Source organism: Lucilia sericata, unplaced genomic scaffold, assembly GCF_015586225.1.
Source record: "Lucilia sericata isolate MDLA Ls3-8-SP2 unplaced genomic scaffold, ASM1558622v1 Contig000182F_arrow, whole genome shotgun sequence".
In the NCBI taxonomy this organism is placed as follows: Eukaryota; Metazoa; Arthropoda; class Insecta; order Diptera; family Calliphoridae; genus Lucilia; species Lucilia sericata.
In genome coordinates this window covers 512,418-534,629 of record NW_023994210.1, presented here as the reverse complement: position 1 = coordinate 534,629, position 22,212 = coordinate 512,418, and the positions used below count along the sequence as shown (strand labels likewise).

The 22,212-nt window shown below is 32.5% G+C and overlaps 1 protein-coding gene across 1 annotated transcript in view; it reads right to left on the bottom strand.

Annotated features, from left to right (window-relative positions):
• Positions 1 to 7,175: 7,175 nt before the first annotated feature.
• LOC119601640 (vacuolar protein sorting-associated protein 13D-like) overlaps positions 7,176 to 22,212 on the bottom strand; it is a 275,471-nt gene continuing 260,434 nt past the window's right edge. Inside the window, exon 10 of the mRNA XM_037952697.1 lies at positions 7,176 to 7,402. Within this exon, the coding sequence (XP_037808625.1) occupies positions 7,176 to 7,402 (227 nt within the window). The remainder of the gene's footprint in view (positions 7,403 to 22,212) is intronic.

Here is a 22,212-nt window from a genome sequence, read left to right as displayed (position 1 = left end):
TACATACATACATAAAAAATCATGTTACAAAAACACTAAAACGGTTATTTCCCTAAAAACAATTTGTTTATCAAAAATAGACAGCAAACACAATAACGGGAAATGTTTCAACATTCTAGAATAACAAATACAATACAACATACCAAAGAGAAGCGTGAAAACATTGGGTTCATTTCTGGTTATTATAAAAACAAACAAAGTAAAAAAGCACAGCAATTCACAAAGAAAAACTGAAACATATATTGAATATAAAATATAAGGAGCCGCCATATTGTAAAAAATACGATAAATTGCAACTGACAGTTGCTCATTTTTGCTACTGGCAGTAGTAGAACCAACTCAATTTATTTAATTTTTCTATGGCAATATAGTAGTTCGACTGTTGTGTGCGTGCCCTGCTAAAACAGAAAAATATATTCTGATTGTTTTGAAATATTTTGCACCTACTAACAAAATTGCAAACAGAACAAATATTTCTAGTAGTAAAGTGATGAAAAAATTTAAAGTTTTATATTTATTGCATAGTCGTACAAAAAAATCTTGTGCTATTGCTGCATATTTAAACGCTGCAATTTATTACTAAATGGCCAAATTTGAGCAAAAAACTGAAAAAAATCGATATTTTCCCCTTGTAATTGCACTTAACGTTATCCAATCACCTAATTTTTTGTATGACATAGTTTTACAACCCAAAGAACAATTCTAGAGGGGGAGCACTGTAATGCTTATACATTAGCAAGGTTTTAAAAAAACCAATGTCGGAATTTTTTTTGGGGCACTCCCTAAAATGTTTCATTTTGTTAGATTTTAAGATTGCCAAAGTTTGAGAACGATTGAAAGATGGGGCCTCAAAGTTTTGAAAATCTCGTTTTTTCCCAGTTTTGCGACTTTGCCGACCCATATCTATAGAAATGTTTGTCAGTGTAATACATCATATTTGTCAGTGTAATACATCACATTGAAGGCGATACTGTTTATAATATTTCATATGCAATAAAAAAATACGTAAGTAGTACTGAATTCATATAATGAAGCCAACGTCCCTAAAACCTTGACTATGCACACCTTGAGCGAAGATGGCACCTATTGTGAAAAAAACATTATACTTTCTTTATTTGGAATGAAAAAAAATTATGTATTAAAAAAAGTATAAATTATGTCTTTTTCATTTTATTCTTACTTAAATTTATTCAAGTGACTGTCATAATGTGATTTTTATTGATCGTCCTTTGTTGCAGGATCTTTTCCAGAAATTCGGCGTTAATGTTAATCTCTTGAACAGCAGGTAACTTTTTCTAGGAATTTCGGCAGTTGTTTTTTTTAGCTGGGTCGCATATTTCTGGAGCACTCTCATTTTCTTCTGCTTGGTTTGTTAAAATTTTTGTCGCCATTTGGCTCTTTACGGTGTTTTGCACCGTCGAGTCAAACAATGCCAGGACAACAAGTTAAGGACCAAGATACCACAGGTGATTTACCATATTGTTAATTCCTTTTTCTGATATTTGATTGTCAGTGCATTCGTATTTCAAAAGATTTGCAATGAGATCTTGGTCTTGTTTTGGGGTATCTTAAGACTGTCCAATACATTTTTAAACTAGTTTGGTTTACCTGCTTAGAGTAATACATTATGAGGAAAAAAAATGACATAAAAATATATCTAAAATTAACGGCATACCAAATAAACCCTATTTAGATAGGTAGGATGATAGGAGGATGTATACTACATCAAATCAAATACACCTAGGCCACTATCGGGCCGGCTTATCAAAAAAAAAAAAGGAACTGAATGAATTATTTTTCAGTGATTTATAAACTCAGTTTCCTGAACGTAATTCCTAAGAATTTTCCAATCACTGTTAGTCAGGAATGTTATTTCCGGAATAATATCACTTCCAAGATACTTGGATCTAACTTCGACGAATGCCTGGCAGTAGCAAAGAGGGTGTTCCAGAGTTTCACTGTACTCTCCACATGCTCTACATTCGTCTGAATCCGCACGTCCAATTTTGCATAGATGCGTAATCCTGTGTGTCCACTCAGAATACGTACCATCATACTAACTTCGATGTCAATGCATACCGCCAATGTATATAGTTTGCTATCAAAGGATGCACCTATGTAGTGAACAACTTCGTTTAAAGCGGTTTCCTCCGATCGTCCCTTTACATAAGCATGCTGCTTAAATTTTAGGTCTTTGTCGGGTATACTGCTTTTAACCATACTATCGACTATCCGTTCCAAGGTTTTAAGTAGGAAGGACGTAAGACTTGTCGGTCGATAAGTCTTAGGTATCGAATAGCTAGGTTTCCCTGGTTTAGGTATAAATATTACCCTTGCATCCTGAAATTTAATGGGGGTATATGTGAATTTCAAGCATGCAGTGAATATCTGAGACAGATGTAAGGAAACCAGTCCCGGCTCCATATGTAAGAGTGCCGGGAAAATTCCATCCGGCCCTGCAGCTTTATAGGGAGGGAAGCTCTTGATTGCCCCTTTAACCATATCAGATGTAATTACAATTTCCGTGTTAGCCTCCCCTTCCTCCAATATCGGTTCATCTATGTTATTCGATATACCGGGTGGGAAATGAGAGTCCGTTAGGAGTTTCATTGCCTCCTATATATCCTCCAGCTTCTTGCCCGTATCATCGACCATAGATTCCGGTTGGAAATGAGATTCCAAAGTTCAAGTATTTGACCATAATAAGCAATAATAATAAGCATCTTCGCTCTCAGGGGTACCTAGTCACGTTTTTAGGCATATTAGCTTTTGTTTTTCGGTTTCAGTACTAGTTGTAGTTGTAAACAGTATGGCCTTTATTTTGACGTATGACACGGTCAAATAGCTTTAGCAGTTCCAGAGATATGGGTCGCCGAAATCGCTAAAAGTAAAAACTGCTAAAAAATCTAGATTTTCAAAATTTTGAGGCCCCTGTGGCACGGGTTAACATCTTTCAATAGTGCTCAAACTTTGGAAATCCTAAAGTCTGACAGAAAGAAACATTTTAGGGGTGCCCGCAAAAAAGTTCTGAAATTTTTTTACCCTATGAGATAAAATTACTCTAATACACATATATCCTCTTTTCAAAAGAACTAACTAACTACCCGGGAAAAACTTACATTAAAAAGTAATGAGTTATAAAGCTAATAAAACCTCTTTTCACTAGATCTTCATTAGCATTTTAAGTCATTATTTTAACACGGTGATGTCATTTGAAGCAAATACTTTAACGCTCGCTTACAAATAGGGAGTTAAAGAAGTACTTGCATTTCTCTTTCTTTGTTTAGTAAGTTGTTTTATTTTTTAATAATAACAAGTTAGAGTGCTATATTCGGCTGAGCCGAATACCCTCCACCAGCTACTTTTATATTAATAAAATTTTAGCTAATCAAATAAACGATTTTCTATAATATTTTATAGCACCTTAAAATATGCTTTAAATATATTTAATAACTTCCAGGTATGCATGTGTATGAAATAATTAAGGAAATTTAGATATATGTTATTCAGAATTTGTTTATACAAAATACGTTTTACAAAAAAAAAAAATAAAAAAAAAAAACAATTATATACGGTTTACAGTAACATTTAGCTTTTTTGGTAATAAGTGATGTATATTAAAGTGATTTTCGGAAGAGGCTTTGTATGGGACCGATCGTTAAATTGTCAAATTTTGCATGGATATAATTGTTTGGTAATGAGTAATGTGAATTTAAGTGATATTTGGGAGGGGACCTTATATGGGAGCTATAACAAAATATGTGTCGATCGTGATTTTTTTTAAATAAATTTTTTGTACACTAAACTAATATTTGTGTCAAATTTTGTAAGGATATCATTATTTGGTAATGAGTTATGTTCGTTTAAGTGAGTTTCTGAAGGAGAACTTCTACGGGAGCTATGACCAAATATGGACCGATAATTTTACACTATAATTTCTATATATAAAAGCAATGTTTGTGCCAAAATTTGTATGGATACCATTATTATATAATGAGTTATGTGCGTTCAAGCGATTTTCGGGAGGGGACCTTGTATGGGAGCTAAGACCAAATATGGGCCGATCATGAAAAAATTTTACAGTATCATTGATGAAAATCCTCTTAATATATGTAAGACAGATTTTCTTTTTATATAAAATAATAATATTTTATTTAACAATGATCTATATTCAAAAAGTTCTATAAGTTGTGTGTAGAAAATTTTTGAAGTTCTCAGAAAATTATAATAAAAACAATTTCAAAGTAAACTAAAATATATATGTTGAATATAAGAAGTGTTTTGTTAACAAGTATATTTCTAAAACTCCTCCTCAACATGTTTATTTTTTAGAAAAAAAATAATTTTTCAAATTTAACATTTCAACAAATTTATTATGTTTTGCTTTAACCAAGTTTTCGTAAAAACTAATTTCATTTTTATTGACAACTTCTCTAATGTGATGATGTTTTATATCTATATGTTTGCTACGATTATGGAATACCGGATTTGTTGTTAATTTTAAGGCCCCTTGATTATCGACATTTAATTGGACACTTTCTTCATTAAGAATCCCAAGTTCTTGCAGCAACCTTCTTAAATATACTGCTTCTTTCGACACGTTTGAAATTGACATATATTCAGCTTCAGTGCTGCTAATGCTGTTGTCGATTGCTTTTTTGATTCCCACGATATTGGACAATTTCCTAAATAAAATATGTATCCAGAGTATGATTTTCTATCAGTAGTACATCCACTCCAATCGGCATCCACATACCCGACCAATTTTTTGTCACTTTTACAAAATTTTAATTTTAGGTTTTGAGTTCCTTATAGGTATCTTAATACATTTTTCGCAGCTTTGAAATGTTCTACATGTGGATCTACATTCCTTTGAGCTAACTTCGATACAGAATGTAATATATCTGGTCTTGAGGTTAGTCCTAGATATAATAAAGCTCCAATAAGGGATTGGTATAAAGTGCAATCAACTTTTTCACAGTTTTCTTCACATTTAATTTGATAATTGGGATCTAATGGTACTGATGGCGGTTTACAGTTTTCCATATTATACTCTTTCAACAAATCTTTGATATATATTTCTTGGCTGATTTCAATATTTCCGGTTTCAGCATCTCGTTTAAATTTGATGCCCAAAAAATGTTCCAATAATCCTTTATCAGTCACTTCAAACTCTTTGGCTATCTCAGATTTAAAATTTAATATTTCATTTTGATTCGCGCATCCAACAATTATATCAACCACGTAAACTGCAACAATAATTAAATTATTATTATTCATCTTTTTATATAAACATGGCTCGTTTTTGCAACTTTTGAATCAGATTTTGCATAAAACATCGTTTAATTTAAAGTTCCATTTTCTACCGGCTTGCTTCAAGCCGTATAATAACTTATGCAAACGTAGAAATTTATTTGGAGAATTCTTATCTTCGAAACCCTCTGGTTGTTGCATGTAAATTACATCGTGTAATTCTCCATTTAAGTATGCTGTAACGACATCTAACTGGTGTAGGTACATACATATTGTATTCAACTGCTAATGCCAAAACCATTCTTATTGTTTCATGTCTTATAACAGGGGAAAATGTTTCTTTGTAATTTAATCCATATTTCTGGCTGCACCCTTTAGCTACCAGCCTTGCTTTGTAACGCTCGATTTTACCTTCACTATTTTTCTTTAAAGTATATACCCATTTGTTCTTGATTGCTTTTTGACCTTTTGGTAAATCTTCTAACGACCAAGTTCCCTTTTGTTGTAGTGAATGAGTTTCTTTTTCCATAGCTACTTTCCATTTTTCATAATTCGGACTGGATAATGCTTCTTCTTGGAATTACTTCCTTCACCGCATTGTTCAGTACTTTGGATACACGTGAATATCCTACCATCACCATTTGTGAACCTTTGGGATCAAATTTACCTTTCTTTTGATTCAAAACAACCACATTAGAACCAAAAATTTTTAAATGGTTAACACTTGGTTTACGACCAGTCCATATTTCATATGGTGTTTTGTTATCTAGGTTTTTTGAGGGAGATCTGTTACGTAAATATGCTGCTGTTGCAACTGCTTCAGCGCAAAGGTTTTGACTAAGTCCCGAATCAACTAACATACAACGTGCCATTTCAACTATGGTGCGATTAGCTCTTTCAGCCACTCACTTTTGCTGTGGCGTATATGAGCTGTCGTTGTATTCCATGTTGTTCTAAATACTGGCTAAATTCCTTACTTAGGTATTCTCCACCATTGTCACTACGGAGGCATTTTATTTTACGATTGGTTTGGCGCTCTAACATTTCCTTAAATATTTTAAATTTTTCGAAAACTTCACTTTTATATTTTAGAAAATATACAAAAATGTTTCTGGATTTGTCATCTATGAATGTAAGGAAATATTTTGAGCCGCCAATTGAATCTACATTCATAGGACGACAAACGTCTCTAATAACTCACCAGATTTGCTATTCGAATGTTTTGAAAATTTTACTGCATGAATTTTACTTACCATACAGGTTTGACACGGCTCACCAAACTCTTTATTTATATCCATACCGTGTATCATATTTTTCTTGGACAAATCATAGAGACTTTGATAGTTTAGTTGTCCATACCTTCGATGCCAAATTTCATTGTTTGAATTTAAAGCACGTATTTTCTCCTTAGGTTCTTTGACGTCAAACACAAATAGATTATCTTCCATTCTGGCCTTCAAAATCAATTCGTTATTTTCATCAGTAAAAACTGCACCATGTTGATTAAATTTGATTTTTCGCCATATTGAGCTACTTTGCTGACAGATAAAAAATTACCATTCAAATCTGGAGAATATAAAACATCTTTTAGTTCAATTATACTATCATTGACAGTTCCAATTCCTATGACAACAATTGATTTATTATTTGCTAACATGATATTGTTATTACATTCATCCAGTTTTATAAATAAGTTTCGATTTGCAAAATTGTGACTTGTAGCACCACTATCAATGTACCAGGATTTTAGACTACTTACTTTTTCAGATTTCGCCATTGCAATTAAAGTGTACGATTTTTGTTGACCACGTTTTGAGTTACAATTATTTGCGTAATGACCCTTTTTACCACATATAAAACAATTTCCTTTTGTTACCTTTGCAGCTTCTTTGTTTTTCCAATTCTTGTTTACATTTTCCTTTTCATCCTAATTCATCTTGTATACGTATTCCAACATTAGCTAATTTCTCCGTAATGTCGCAAAAATTGTTTAGATATTCTGCCATATCTTTAATGTCCTTCATATTTTTATTCTGCATTGGTCCACTAGGCTCATAAACTTCTTTAAGTTTATTCCAGGCATCTTTAGATTTTGTAATGTTCTTGATATAATTCAGCTGGGAAGACTGATATAATTCAGCTGGGAAGACTAATATTTCATTTTGGCCCCATGTCGAATCAATTTGCTCATCTCCATTAACATATTTCCATGTACCGGCATGAATCAGGATGCTCCTCATCTGAATTTTCCACGTCTCATAATTTTTTTTCGTCAAGCTTCTCTATCTGATATAAAGACGACGATGCCATCTTGAGACTCTTGCACAACTTTTTATTTTAATTTCAATTAATCAATAATACTTTTTCCCACACGTTCTGTCTGGGCCATTAACCTGATGAAAATCCTCTTAATAAATGTAAGACAGATTTTCTTTTTATATAAAATAATAATATTTTATTTAACAATGATCTATATTGAAAAAGTTCTATAAGTTGTGTGTAGAAAATTTTTGAAGTTCTCAGAAAACTGTAATAAAAACAATTTCAAAGTAAACTAAAATATACAGTGAATCAACTAAGTTTTTTGCCTACCTTTTTTAAGAGAATTTTGTTTTTTGTTCATAAATAAAATTCAAAAAAACAGGTAAAAAGTAAATTTATGTTTTCCAATTGAAAATAGAGATTATGTGGAATGGGAAAACCAAGAAAAAAATATTAAAATAAAAATTTTGGTGCATTTGTTGTTGCATTTTATTATTTTACATCAGAATTTGCACGTCAATAAAGTATTTTGCATATTGAAATTTCCAGTTAATTTCGTTGGGTTTTTCAAATTATTTTTTAATTGCTTTTTGCAATTTATTGTTTTATTGTTAAAAGGACACGTGTTAAGTATTTTTCAATTGTAATTTTCAAAAATCATATCCTTATTGTGTGAAACTGTATAGTTATTTGCGTCAAAAATGTTTAAAGGGAAATAATGAGGCAATTCCAATATAAAAAATTAGTTTAGATTTTTAGGACAAGTATAAATCAATGAAATTCAATTATGAGATGTTTAATCAATCATTAAAAAATATAAAATATAGAAATTGATGAAATAACACAAAGAATTATTAAAAAACGCACTGAGTTGTCTTTCAAAATCTTTAACTGCCAAAGGAGAGCGACTTTGCAAAAACCATTGAAGTCCTCATTTTTCTTCTCCAAAGTCCATATACGAACTTAAAAGAACACTATGTTTAAATTTAGACCTCTAAAAAGACCTTAGGTTGCTTGGAAACAATATAAAGTGAACTATCGTGTGGTACGGGAAAAAATACTTAATTTAGATATTTAAAAATAGAGGCGGTTCTCATCACCTAAGATCCACAAAAGCAATATTTTTCAGCTAATACATACACGTATATATAGTTAGAACCCAAATCAGGAATAACTATCCAAATCCAACTACGACTACTGTATTTTATTCATAAAATAATGCATACAAAATATGAGGTAGAATATCAAGATTCTAGCATGTAATAGTTCTATAGTGGTATACGGTGATATCCCCATACTTAGAGTGGCTAGGATGGTACTTAGTGTTAGCTTTATTGAATAAGAATCAATATTATACAATTCTAAATGAAATTCACACAGTACTCCCCAAATAGATGGGGTTTCCGTAATGTAGTTTTTGTTTATCAATACAAAATGACCATTGTTTTTGTTATAATCTATAGATTTATACCCCACTGAAATTTTTTTCTAGGTCCAAATCCATTGATTTCCTAATATATCATGTATGCAATTCAAAATTACTTATTATTTTCGAAATTAAATCAAAGAAACGATAGATTTCATGTTAAGTCAAATATTGAAAAATTCTTATAGGTATATAGGATATTAAATCGATTAAGAAATGTTCAAACTTAGTCGTTGCACTACTAAAATATCTAAAAAATGTTATTCTAATACATAGGAGTAATAAAAATATTAAATTTTATAAAATAACGCAGCAATATTAAAAAAATGAACAAAAAACCTAAAAAAGCAAAATACTTTATTGACCTTAAAAATTAACAATACGTTCACATTTTATCAAAAATCTCGTTAATTAATATCACGATTTTGCTTTTTATGGTAGAAAATTAAAATATAAGATATTCTTTAAAAAGTACAACAAACAAATTGCTTTATTTTGCTAAAAATAATTGTTCAGATAAAGTTTTTTCTTAAAATTTATAAAATTTTACATAGGCAAATTACTTAATTGATTCACTGTATATGTTGAATATGAAAAGTTAACAAGTATATTTCTAACAATCATTTCTATATATAAAGGCAATATTTGTGCCAAAATTTTTATGGATACCATTATTTAGTAATGAGCTATGTGCGTTTAAGTGATTTTCGGGAGGGGACTTTGTATGGGAAATCAATCAAAAATCAATTAAGAATTGACCGATGGTCTTCAGATTTCTTTAATTTTTTGTAAACACATACTCTATTGGATATATAAGACATATCTACATAAAATTCCAAAAAAACGAGTTTCATGGCGATTTTAATTTGTTCTAAAACTACAAAAAATCACAAAGGTATAAAACTTTAAAGGTTCATATCTTTGAGAGTTAATATCTGATTTTGTTGATTTAAAACACAATCTAATACTATGACTGTGCTCTTTCATTTTAATATAATTTTTATATTAAAAAGTTAAATATAGTGCATAGTTTTTATGGAAATGCACTTTTTGAATGCATTTTTGAAATCGTTCTTACTGTTCAAAATTTTTTAAAAGTACTTTAATCGATTATTTGAACCTTTTTATGCAAAATATAAAAATATAAAAATAGGAAATTTTAAAATTTTATTGATATTTTATGCATTTAACAGAATTTAAAACTGCTTAAATTACAGTACTGATCAGAATTGGGATGCAAATATTTAAATTCGATTACCACTAATGTACGCTTTCATCAAAATGCGTTTCAAAATAATATTTTTTAAGATAAATGCATTTTTGATGCAAATGCATATTGTGTGCATTTTCTACATTGTTCTCCATGTTTAATATATATTGTAAGTGCATTATTGATAAATCTATAATTTTTTATATAAAATAACAATTTTTATATTTTTGATGGGCATTTGATCTAATTTAAACTAAAAAAAATGTATTTTCAAAATATAGCAAAAATTGATGCTAGAATATTCGTTTAATAAAAAAATTTATTTTATATAATATAAAGAATAGCAAATTTTGATTTATGATATTTTAACATACTGTCAACAGAGAGAACGACTTGGAAAACGCACTCAAGACCTGGTCCACACTAGGAAACTTTTGTTTAAGAAACTTTTTCTTAATTCTCTTTTGAAGTTTCCTTAATGTTCACACATAGAAACTTTTGTTTCAGAAATTACGTATTAATTGCATTGATTTGTTGTTGTACGAATGAGAAGAATAACAAAACAAGTTTCCGAGTACGAGAAACTCCGTACCGCGAGAGAGATGAATGATATTCTTTCTCTCTCACGCAAAATCAAACGTTTCCTAAAAAAAGTTTCCTAGTGTGGACCGGCAGCAAGGTGCACTTGCATCAAAAATGCATTTATCTTCAAAAATATTATTTAGAAATGCATTTTGATGAAAGTGTACGTTAGTAGTAATCAAATTTAAATATTTGCATCACAATTCTAATCAGCAATGTATTTTAAGCAGTTTTAAATTCTGTTAAATGCATAACATATCAATAATATTTAAAAATTTCCCAATATAAAACATTTTCAAAAATATAGATGAACTGCACGTCACAAAAAAATATTTTTGTATTTTGCATAAAAAGCTTCAGATAATCGATTAATGCACTTTTAAAACATTTTGAACAGGGAGAACGATTTCAAAAATGCATTCAAAATGTGCATTTCCATAAAAAATGCACAATCTTAAAATTTTTAATATAAAAATTATATTAGAATAAAAGAACACAGCCATATAAACTCTCAAAGATATGAACATTCAAAGTTTTATACCTTTTTATTTTTTTGTAGTTTTCGAACAAATTAAAACCGCCACAAAAATTGCGTTTCTTGAAATTTTTCAAAATAAAAAACAGAGTTTTTTTATTTTCTACATAAAGAACATATATTGATAATATGAAGGAAATTGAAAGACATGAGGTCAAAAATTTTCAGTTTTTCTGTGTTCTTTCCTGGAATTCATGATATACTTTGTGGGGTCTCAGATTAATATTTTTTGGTGATACACACGGAATGACAACCTTATATATATCCTCTATCACCACTGATGGTGGTGGAGGGCATAAAAAGAACCAGCTAGAATACAAACCAGGGACTTCGGTTTGTTAGTCACATCTTCTACTCACTCAACCACTGCTTAGCTATTTTATTGCGCGTCAAATAATGATTTTCACATACAAATCCATTTTTGTTTTCTTTTTTGTAAAACACAATTTTTAACACGCAATTAAGTAAAATGTGCAAACAAATGGCAATACCGAAAATAAAGTACTTCTATATCAGATTATATAAGTCATTACTAGAGTACTTCTAAGTAATACAGACGGCAAGTAAGTAATTGATAAGTAAGTGGTTATGGAAGTACAACCCATTGCCGAGTTTTAGCTAGGTAACTATTGAATTTTTTTTAAATTCAACTATACTTTTTAACATTTCTTGTTAAATTCACGTTGTTCGTCCTTAATTGTACCTTTTCTTATGAATTTACCATAAAATTTATTATTTTTTAAAATATGCAGCTTAAATCTTTGTATTTTTAAATTTTTTATTAAATATAATTATTAGATAATTTGTTTAGGCTAAATATAGTAAGAAGCTATATTTACAGGTGTAAGGATAAAAAGATGATGTACCAACCTGTATGTTTGTATGTATGTATGTATGTATGTATGTATGTATGTATGTATGTATGTATGTATGTATGTATGTATGTATGTATGTATGTATGTATGTATGTATGTATGTATGTATGTATGTATGTATGTATGTATGTATGTATGTATGTATGTATGTATGTATGTATGTATGTATGTATGTATGTATGTATGTATGTATGTATGTATGTATGTATGTATGTATGTATGTATGTATGTATGTATGTATGTATGTATGTATGTATGTATGTATGTATGTATGTATGTATGTATGTATGTATGTATGTATGTATGTATGTATGTATGTATGTATGTATGTATGTATGTATGTATGTATGTATGTATGTATGTATGTATGTATGTATGTATGTATGTATGTATGTATGTATGTATGTATGTATGTATGTATGTATGTATGTATGTATGTATGTATGTATGTATGTATGTATGTATGTATGTATGTATGTATGTATGTATGTATGTATGTATGTATGTATGTATGTATGTAGTATGTATGTATGTATGTATGTATGTATGTATGTATGTATGTATGTATGTATGTATGTATGTATGTATGTATGTATGTATGTATGTATGTATGTATGTATGTATGTATGTATGTATGTATGTATGTATGTATGTATGTATGTATGTATGTATGTATGTATGTATGTATGTATGTATGTATGTATGTATGTATGTATGTATGTATGTATGTATGTATGTATGTATGTATGTATGTATATATGTATGTATGTAAATAATTATAATAAATGTTTAGTCTTAAAATACGTAGAATAAGACCTTTTTCAGACTATGCTTGTTGACAAAGTGGGGAAAGAAGAAAAGAGTGTTGCAAAACAGGCACGAAACGTAATTTGAAGGGTTTTTTCGATATTCCTTTTGTCACACGTTCGTAATTTTGGTAGTTGCTTCATTTATATTCTGCTTTCACAGCATAAAGATCGCGATTACTATCAACATGTATGCGTTGCATTTTCCAACAATTTATTTAATACCCTGCAACACGATCAGTGCTGATAGCGGGTATCTATAGTATAAGTTTGTCATTCCGTTTGTAATGCTGATAAATATTCATCTGAGACCCAACAAGGTAAGTATATTCTTGGTCCTTATGAAATTCTGAGTCGATTTAGATATGTCCGTCTGTCTGTCTGTATAAAACACGCTCACGTTAAAACGAAGCAATGAAACTTAATGATTTTCACCCAAAATATTCATTGTTATCCTAAGCAGTTTGGTATTGAAAATCAGCAAGATCGGTAAAATAGGTTTAGAGTTATTCAGCAGCAGTGTTTTGCACAAACTGAAAATAAGATAGTTTCTTTATGAAATATTAGTAACGTAAGTTTGAAATAACGGAGTGGTGTGTTGTATAAAACATGGAACTAACAAACCAAATATCGCAAGTTCAATTATTGGTCGACTTAAGTTTTTTTATCATTAATAATTGAATTTTTTTAACAAATTAAGTGTGGAATTTTTTCTTGTCTTTATCTTAAAAAAAATTTGATTTCAGAATATTTAAAAACCCGTACATAAATTTTGCAAAAATGTGTTATTACCATTGTGAATTTCTGAGTCTAGTTAGCTATGTTCGTATGTCCATCAATACTTCTGTTCGTCTGTCCATCTAAAATATGATCAAATTAATGAACTTTATCCAAAATTTGGTAATAGGGGCATTTAAAAAATTTTCGAACAGGTTTTGTACCTTACCCTTTCCAATTTTGATGAAACTTGGTACACATATTCTTTGTATACGAACTCATTGCGGTTTAGATTTTATCAAGGTTCAAAGTATACATTTGACATCGTATATTTTCTAAACTATTTATCCTATTTTAATCGTTTTAGTCTCCAATTAAAGCCTATGTCCTGCAGTTGGACAACATTTTATTTCATTAACAATTTAATTTTTGTGTCAAATTTTTACATTTTTTTTTTTGCTTATCAACAAATAAAACTATATATTTTGAAATTTATATGGAAATAATGTGGATTATTTTACTAAAAGTTGGTTTACTTGAGATCACCTCATTGTCTCATTCTAAATCGATATATTGTTGAGTACACCATAAGTACGGTGACCAGACGTTCTGTATTATATAGAACAGTACTGTATTTTAGAGCCCTGTAAAAATTATTCATTGCTAAAAACGGTAAAAATGTTCTGTATTTGTTCAGTATTTCGTTATTTTTTTAGTTTTACATAAAAACACATAAGAAACACAAAAATATTAAAAAATTCTGATACAATTGAAGGTAATACAGTTTTTATACCCTCCACCACCATCAGTGGTGATAGAGGGTATATATAACTTTGTCATTCCGTATGTAACACCAAGAAATATTCATCTGAGACCCAACAAAGTATATATATTCTGGGTCCTTATCAAATTCTGAGTCGATTTAGCTATGTCCGTCTGTCTGTCGTCTGTCTGCCTAAAACACGCTCACGTTAAAACTAAGCAAAGGACGTACACCAAATTCACCGAAAATATTCATTGTTGTCCTAAGCAGTTTGGTATTGAAAATGAGCAAAATCGGTTCATACCGGGAAAAGTTATGAATCAAAATTTAAAACAACCTCGAAAAAATAAGCATTTTTTACACATTCGGATGTAATTTTCTCAAAAACTATGCAAGATAAATTCATGAAAATCACCATACATAAGTTTCTATACGAGAACTTGATCCCTGCTGAAAACTGCTAGAATCGGTCCACAATTTCATATACCTCCCATACAAAAGTACATATTCCCGGAAAATGGGTTTTTTGTTAATAACTTCCGTCAAAATGTTGATATCTTCACAAAATTTTACAAATTAAAATCTTATGTCAATAGAATTCATTCAGAGAAAAAAATTTCTGGATCGGTCCATAATTGGACATAGCTCCCGAAAATCACTTAAACGAACATAATTCATTACTTAATTAAGATATCTATATAGAATTTGGTACAAGTATTGCTCCCACATACAGAAATATTACTACGAATTTTTTTTCGATCGGTCCATAATTGGTCATAGCTCCCATACAAGGTCCCCTCCCGAAAATCACTTAAACGCGCATAACTCATTACTTAATTAAGATATCCATATAAAATTTGATACAAGTATTGCTTATCTGTACACAAATATTACCGAGAAATTTTTTTCCGATCGGTCCATAATTGGTCATAGCTCCCATACAAGGTCCCCTCCCGAAAATCACTTAAACGCACATAACTCATTACAAAATTAAGATATCCATATAAAATTTGGTAAAAGTATTGCCCGTATGCACAAAAATATTACTGTGAAATTTTTTTCCGATAGGTCCATAATTGGTCATAGCTCCCATACATCACTTAAAATCACATAACTCATTAGCAAACGAAGATATCCATATAAAATATGGTACAAGTATTGCTCTCATATACAGAAATATAACTATGAAAGTTTTCTTGGATCGGTCCACGGACCACAAGGTCCCCACCCGAAAATCACTTATAAACGCGTAACTCATTACTAAAGTAAGATATCCATATAAAATTCGGTACAAGTACTGCTTATATGACTGAAAAATATTACTGAAAATTTTTTTTCCGATCGGTCCATAACTGGTCACGGCTCCCATACAAGGTCCCCTCCCAAAAATCACTTAAAACCACATAACTCATTAGTAAATGAAGATATCCATATAAAATTTGGTACAAGTATTGCTCTTATATACACAAATATTATTATGAAAATTTTTTGGATCGGTCTATAATTGGTCATAGCTCCCATACAAAGTCCCATCCCGAAAATCACTTAAACGCACATAATTCATTACTAAATTAAGATATCTGTATAGAATTTGATACAAGTATTGCTCCCATATACAGAAATATTACTACGAAATTTTTTTTTCGATCGGTCCATAATTGGTCATAGCTCCCATACAAGGTTCCCTCCCGAAAATCACTTAATGCACAATATTCATTACCAAATAATGAAAAAGATACAGAATTTTGAAATTTTGTCTTTATATACATAATTGGTCATAGCTCCCATACATGGTCCTTTTACGAAAATCTTAAACGCACATTACTCTTTACCAAATAAACAAAATTCTATTTCCAGATTTTTTCACGATCGGTTCATAACATGGGTGCGGTCGGTCCCATAAAAGTTTCAGAAAATCAAATAAACACTCATAACTTATTACAAAAGGACACTAAAAAACCTAAGACCACAGTATCCACTACTGATAACGTTGAGGAGTCAAATCCTAAAATCGAGGAATTTACCATTAACTCGCCAGAAGAAAGTGTAGTTGCCCTTTCCAAAATTGGGAAGGCGCCGATTGAAAGGGCTGTCAAAACCGGCCCCGACAAGGACACTAAAACACCTAAGACAGTACCCAAAGCATCATTAGCAAGTACTAGCAATGTTGAGGAGTCAAATCCTAAAAGCGAGGAGGAAATCACTCACCCGCCAGAAGACAGAACAGCAATGCTCTCCAGAATTGGGAATGTGTCTATTAAAAATACTGCTATTCCTATGCCTGATAAGGACACCGCAGTGCCATCAACAGTACTCACTGCATTAATAGCCACTTCAGGCTATCCGGAGGAGTCAAATCCAAAGAGCGAGGAGGTGACCACCAACTCGCTGGAAGACAGTTTAATGGATGACCATGATTGAGGTTATCCAAATAAACCTCCATCGGAGCGAGACAGCTACCAACGCTCTGATGGCTAAAATCAACACAGGTAAAATACATATAGCTTTAATCCAGGAACCTTGGACGATTCGCAACAAGGTTTCTGGATTAAATCACGTAAATTTCCAACTTTTCTACGCTGATACAGGATCTCGCCCGAGAACATGTATCTTATGTCACAAGAACTTATGTTTTCTCCTCTCAACAGGATTATCAACATCGGATGCAACGGTGCTGAAGCAAGGTCGAGGCAACATATACCTTGCATCTATTTACCTGCCTTTCGATTCTCCGACCCTACCACCAACGTCGGATCTGATGAAACTGGTTGAAGAGGCACAAAGGAAAAATAAGAAAATTGTAATAGGTTGTGATGCCAACTCGCATCATGTAGCTTGGGGTAGTACAAACACCAATCGCAGGGGACAAGCCCTCATGGATTTCTTTAATACTAAAGACTTGATAACATTGAACTTAGGTAATAAAGCTACCTTCGTCAATAGAATCAGAGAAGAAGTATTAGATATAACTATATGTTCAGAAGAGCTTATAAACGAAATTCAGGATTGGAGAGTTTCGGACGAGCACTCCTTTTCTGATCATCGGTACATAAGATTCAAAATACTAAGGCCACCACCAAAGCCGATAAAGTTTCGGAATAAGTTTAAAACTAATTGGACAATGTTCGGGGCCTTACTAAAGAACCGTTTAGGTCAGGACACTTTTCAATGTCGAAATAAAGAGGATATAGATGCCAAAGTGGAAACGTTCACAAGTGCCCTGGTTGAATCGTTCGAGGACAGCTGCCCTCTGCGAGAGCGGAGATCTGCCCAGGAAAAACCCTGGGTAACTGGGGAGATCCGGAACCTTGGGAAGACTCTTCGCAAACTATTTAACCGGGCACGGCGTAAAAAGACCGCAGTATACTGGGATGAGTATCGTAATAAACTTGGTGAATATAAGAAAATCGTTCGAAGAGCCAAACGAGACTCCTGGAAACTTTTCTGTGAACAGGTAGATAGCGTAAATGAGGTATCGAAGATAAAAAAATTCCTATCCAAAACTCATGTCCAACCGGAATCTATGATCGATGACACGGGCAGGAGGCTTGAGGATATGGAGGAGACAATGAAACTCCTAATGGATTCTCATTTCCCACCCGGTATATCGAATAACATAGATGAACCGATATTGGAGGAAGGGGAGGGTAACACGGAAATAGTTATTACAACTGACATGGTTAAAGGGGCAATCAAGAGCTTTGCTCCCTATAAAGCTGCAGGGCCGGATGGAATTTTCCCGGCACTTTTGCAGATGGAGGCGGGACTGGTTTCCGTACATCAGTCACAGATATTCACTGCATGCTTAAAATTGGCATATACCCCAGTTAAATGGCAGGATGCAAGGGTAATATTTATACCCAAACCAGGGAAACCTAGCTATGCGACACCTAAGTCCTATCGACCGATAAGTCTTACGTCCTTCCTACTTAAAACCTTGGAACGGATAGTCGATAGCATGGTTAAAAGCAGCATACCATACAATGACCTTAAATATAAGCAGCATGCTTATGTAAAGGGACGATCGGTGGAGACCGCTTTAAATGAAGTTGTCCACTACATAAGTGAATCTTTCGATAGCAAACTGTATACACTGGCAGTATGCATTGACATCGAAGGCGCTTTCAATAACGTGCACACTGATACCCTTATCCAATCCCTAGACCAGTTTTATGTTGACCGGGTGCTCCGTAACTGGATCAACTACATGCTAAGGAACAGATGGATAAGCTGCGAGATGTACGATATAACTATCAGGAAAAAGGTATTTCGCGGTATACCACAGGGTGGCATTTTGTCACCTTTACTCTGGGTCACCACGATTAATAGCCTCCTAAGGACCCTAACCGAGAAAGGACTTAGACCTGTCTGCTATGCAGACGATGTCGTAATACTTTTAAAGGGAAAGGATCCAAATTACTTGTGTAGAAGAGCTGAGGAGGCTCTGAATACGGCCTTGAGCTGGGCTCAACCGAGAGGCCTCAATGTTAACCCGGCGAAGACGGAAATCTGTCTTTTCACAAGAAAGACAAAAATTTCTACATATACTGAACCTTGCTTCTTGGGCAAGAAGATACCGGTGACAGACAAAGTTAAGTACTTAGGTGTAATACTTGACCGGAAATTAAAATGGAGACACCACATAGAGGATAGGATCAACAAGGCACATCGGTGCTGGGCGATATGTAGGAGAACCATAGGCATGAAATGGGGTCTTAGTCCTACTATGACAAATTGGCTTTATAAAAGTGTAATTAGACCAATTCTAGCTTATGCTTCAATAATCTGGTGGACTGCTTTGGACAAAAAGTGTAATATCAAACTACTACAGGGAGTTCAGCGTACATGCTGCTTGGGTATAAGTGGTGCCATGTGTACTACTTCAACCAAGGCTCTGGAAACGTTGCTAGATATTCCACCCATTGAAACATATATAAGATATGAGGCGGCGCTTACAGCCGAACGGCTCTTTACTTTAGGCGAACTGGCCAAAAACGGTTATAGGACACGTCATCAATGTATACTGGACACATTGGAAGGTTATACACATTCATCGGACATGCCTGATCGCATACCAGACACTGAATATGTCGGAAACTTTGAAACGCTAATCCCAGATAGAATGTCTTGGTCAAGCGGAACATTAGAGCAAATACCAGTAGGAATCCGTTGCTACACGGATGGCTCTAAATTAGGGGACAAAGTGGGTCTGGGGTTCTATATTGAAGACCCAGAAACAGAAATATACCACCGTTTACCTAATCATAACACAAGCTTCCAGGCAGAAGTACGAGCAATAACGGAATGTGTAAATTGGATTAGAATAAATATGGCGCCCACAGGGCTTAATATATTTACCGACAGCCAGAAGGCAATTTGTGCGATATCAGGTGATAGAATTAAATCTAAGACCGTATTGGATTGTAAGAAAGCTTTAACTGAATACTCTCCCAGAGGTAAGGTTCACATCATATGGGTACCAGGCCACTCGGGAGTAGCCGGCAACGAAAGGGCGAATGTAATAGCTTTAAAGGGAAGGGAGCTCGATGTAGTTAACCTGACAAACGCAAAACCATTCGACGCAACAAAAGCTGAATTAAAAATATGGATGAGAGAATCCCATAAGGCCTCTTGGAATAATGAAACGGTGGGTAGAACCACAAAGATTCTATGGGGTGACCCTGATGAGAGCAAGACGAGAAATCTTCTCAAAATGAGCAAGTCTGAGGTTAGTATGATGGTACGTATTCTCAGTGGACACACAGGATTACGAGCACATCTATACAAAATTGGACGTGCGAATTCAGACGAATGTAGAGCATGTGGAGAGGACAGTGAAACTCTGGAGCACTTTCTTTGCCATTGTCAGGCATTCGTCGAAGTTAGATCCAAGTATCTTGGAAGTGATGTTATTCCAGAAATAACATTCTTAACCAACACCGATTGGAAGATTCTTAGGAATTACATCCAGGAAACTGAGTTTCTGAACATGGAAAAATAATACATTCAGTGAACAATTTTTTTTTTTTTTTTTTTTTTTTTTTTTTTTTTTTTCTTGAATTGGAGCGCACAACAGGCCCGATAGTGGCCTAGGTGTATTTCTTCGGATTGATGTAGTATACATCCTCCTATCAACCTACCTACCTACCTACCTACCTATTACAAAATTACGATATAGATACAAAATTTGACTGAAATATAGCTTTTATGTACAGAAATTTAGCTTAAAGAATTTTTTACGGTCGGTCTATAATTGGTCATATCTCCAATACTAGGTCCTGCCCTTAAAAGCGCTTTAACAGTATTTAACTAGTTGCATTATCAATTTGCGTAGAACAATTTGCGTGAAAATCCTTAAATCATTCACACACATGTATACATGCAAATTACTAAATATCACTAAGCGCTATTAAAATATAAAGAAAATGGCGTTTGTAATGTTCAATAAATCTTGGAATTGTAATAGATTTATGCTGTTTAAATCTTGGGATTTTTTCTATTTAAGACATGAGAAAACTTATTTCTAGAAATATTTGATCAATTAGAAAAGTATTAATATAAAAGTAGCTGGTGGAGGGTATTTAAAATTCGGCTCAGCCGAATATAGCACTCTAACTTGTTTCAACTATATTTAGTATTTTCTTTCTTTTTGTACTTTATCAATTAATAAATTTTTATTTTTCTAACACAGAAAAAATTAATACATAACTGGAATAAATTTTGTAATAAATTGTATGAATCGAACATGGCATGTTGGCATGGTCGACGCAGGATCGGTGTGCTCTAAAACCGGCTTTCTCGTTCCTCAAACTAGGTGCCACATGGTCCGATAGACGTTTGTTGATGATGTGCGCGATTATTTTATTCACCATACTCAATAACGTGATTTCCTCCAATTCTTGCAAACAGAGAGGTTGCCTTTCTTTGGTAGCAGAGTTATAATTCCCTCCGTGAGTTCAGGTGGCAGTGTTTCGCTGTCCCAGAAATCAGATATAATTGGATGCAGTAGTTCTGCGCTTAGCTTTCAATAACTTTGGAGGTATGTTGTCAGGACCAGATGCTTTATTGGATTTCAGGGATGCAATCGCAGATGATATTTCGGGAATACTCGGATATGCGGTATTAAATTGAGTGTCCGCCTGATGTTGGGGGCAGGTGCATATGCTCGCTGTAGATGTTTGAGGTGGTGCAGAAAGAAGTTTTGTGTACACTTTTAAATATGCATGTAAAATTACTACTATGAAGTAAGTAAATTTTTATTTAAAATTACAAAAAATATGTAGAATTAGGCATAATAAAAAAACATTTATATACTATTATTTGTAAAAATAAATAAAAAGTATAGTATTTGAAGTTTTTCGTCAACATGTTTCTAATATATTAATGTGTTGTTTCTAGATAACGAGCGAGTAGTTTGAGCACAAATTTTACTTGTATTTTGTTATTGTAACAAAAACAAAATACAAGTAAAATTTTAACTCAAACTACTCACACGTTATCTAGAAACAACACATAAACATTTCCTATGTGTTATTACATATTTATGAGTAAAATTAATTTATACACACAAAATATGTAATTTTGTTCATTTTAAATGAGTGAAAAATAATTGTCAAAAAATATTTTTTACATGGTATAAAGAAAACAAGGTAACTCCGTTCTCTCTCAATGAAAAATTTTTTGACGTAAATAAGAATTATTGAAATTAATTTTTTGTAAACAAATAAGGAGAAACGTTGCCACACATGTAGAAGGGAAAATCATATTTAGGAAATTAGAAATA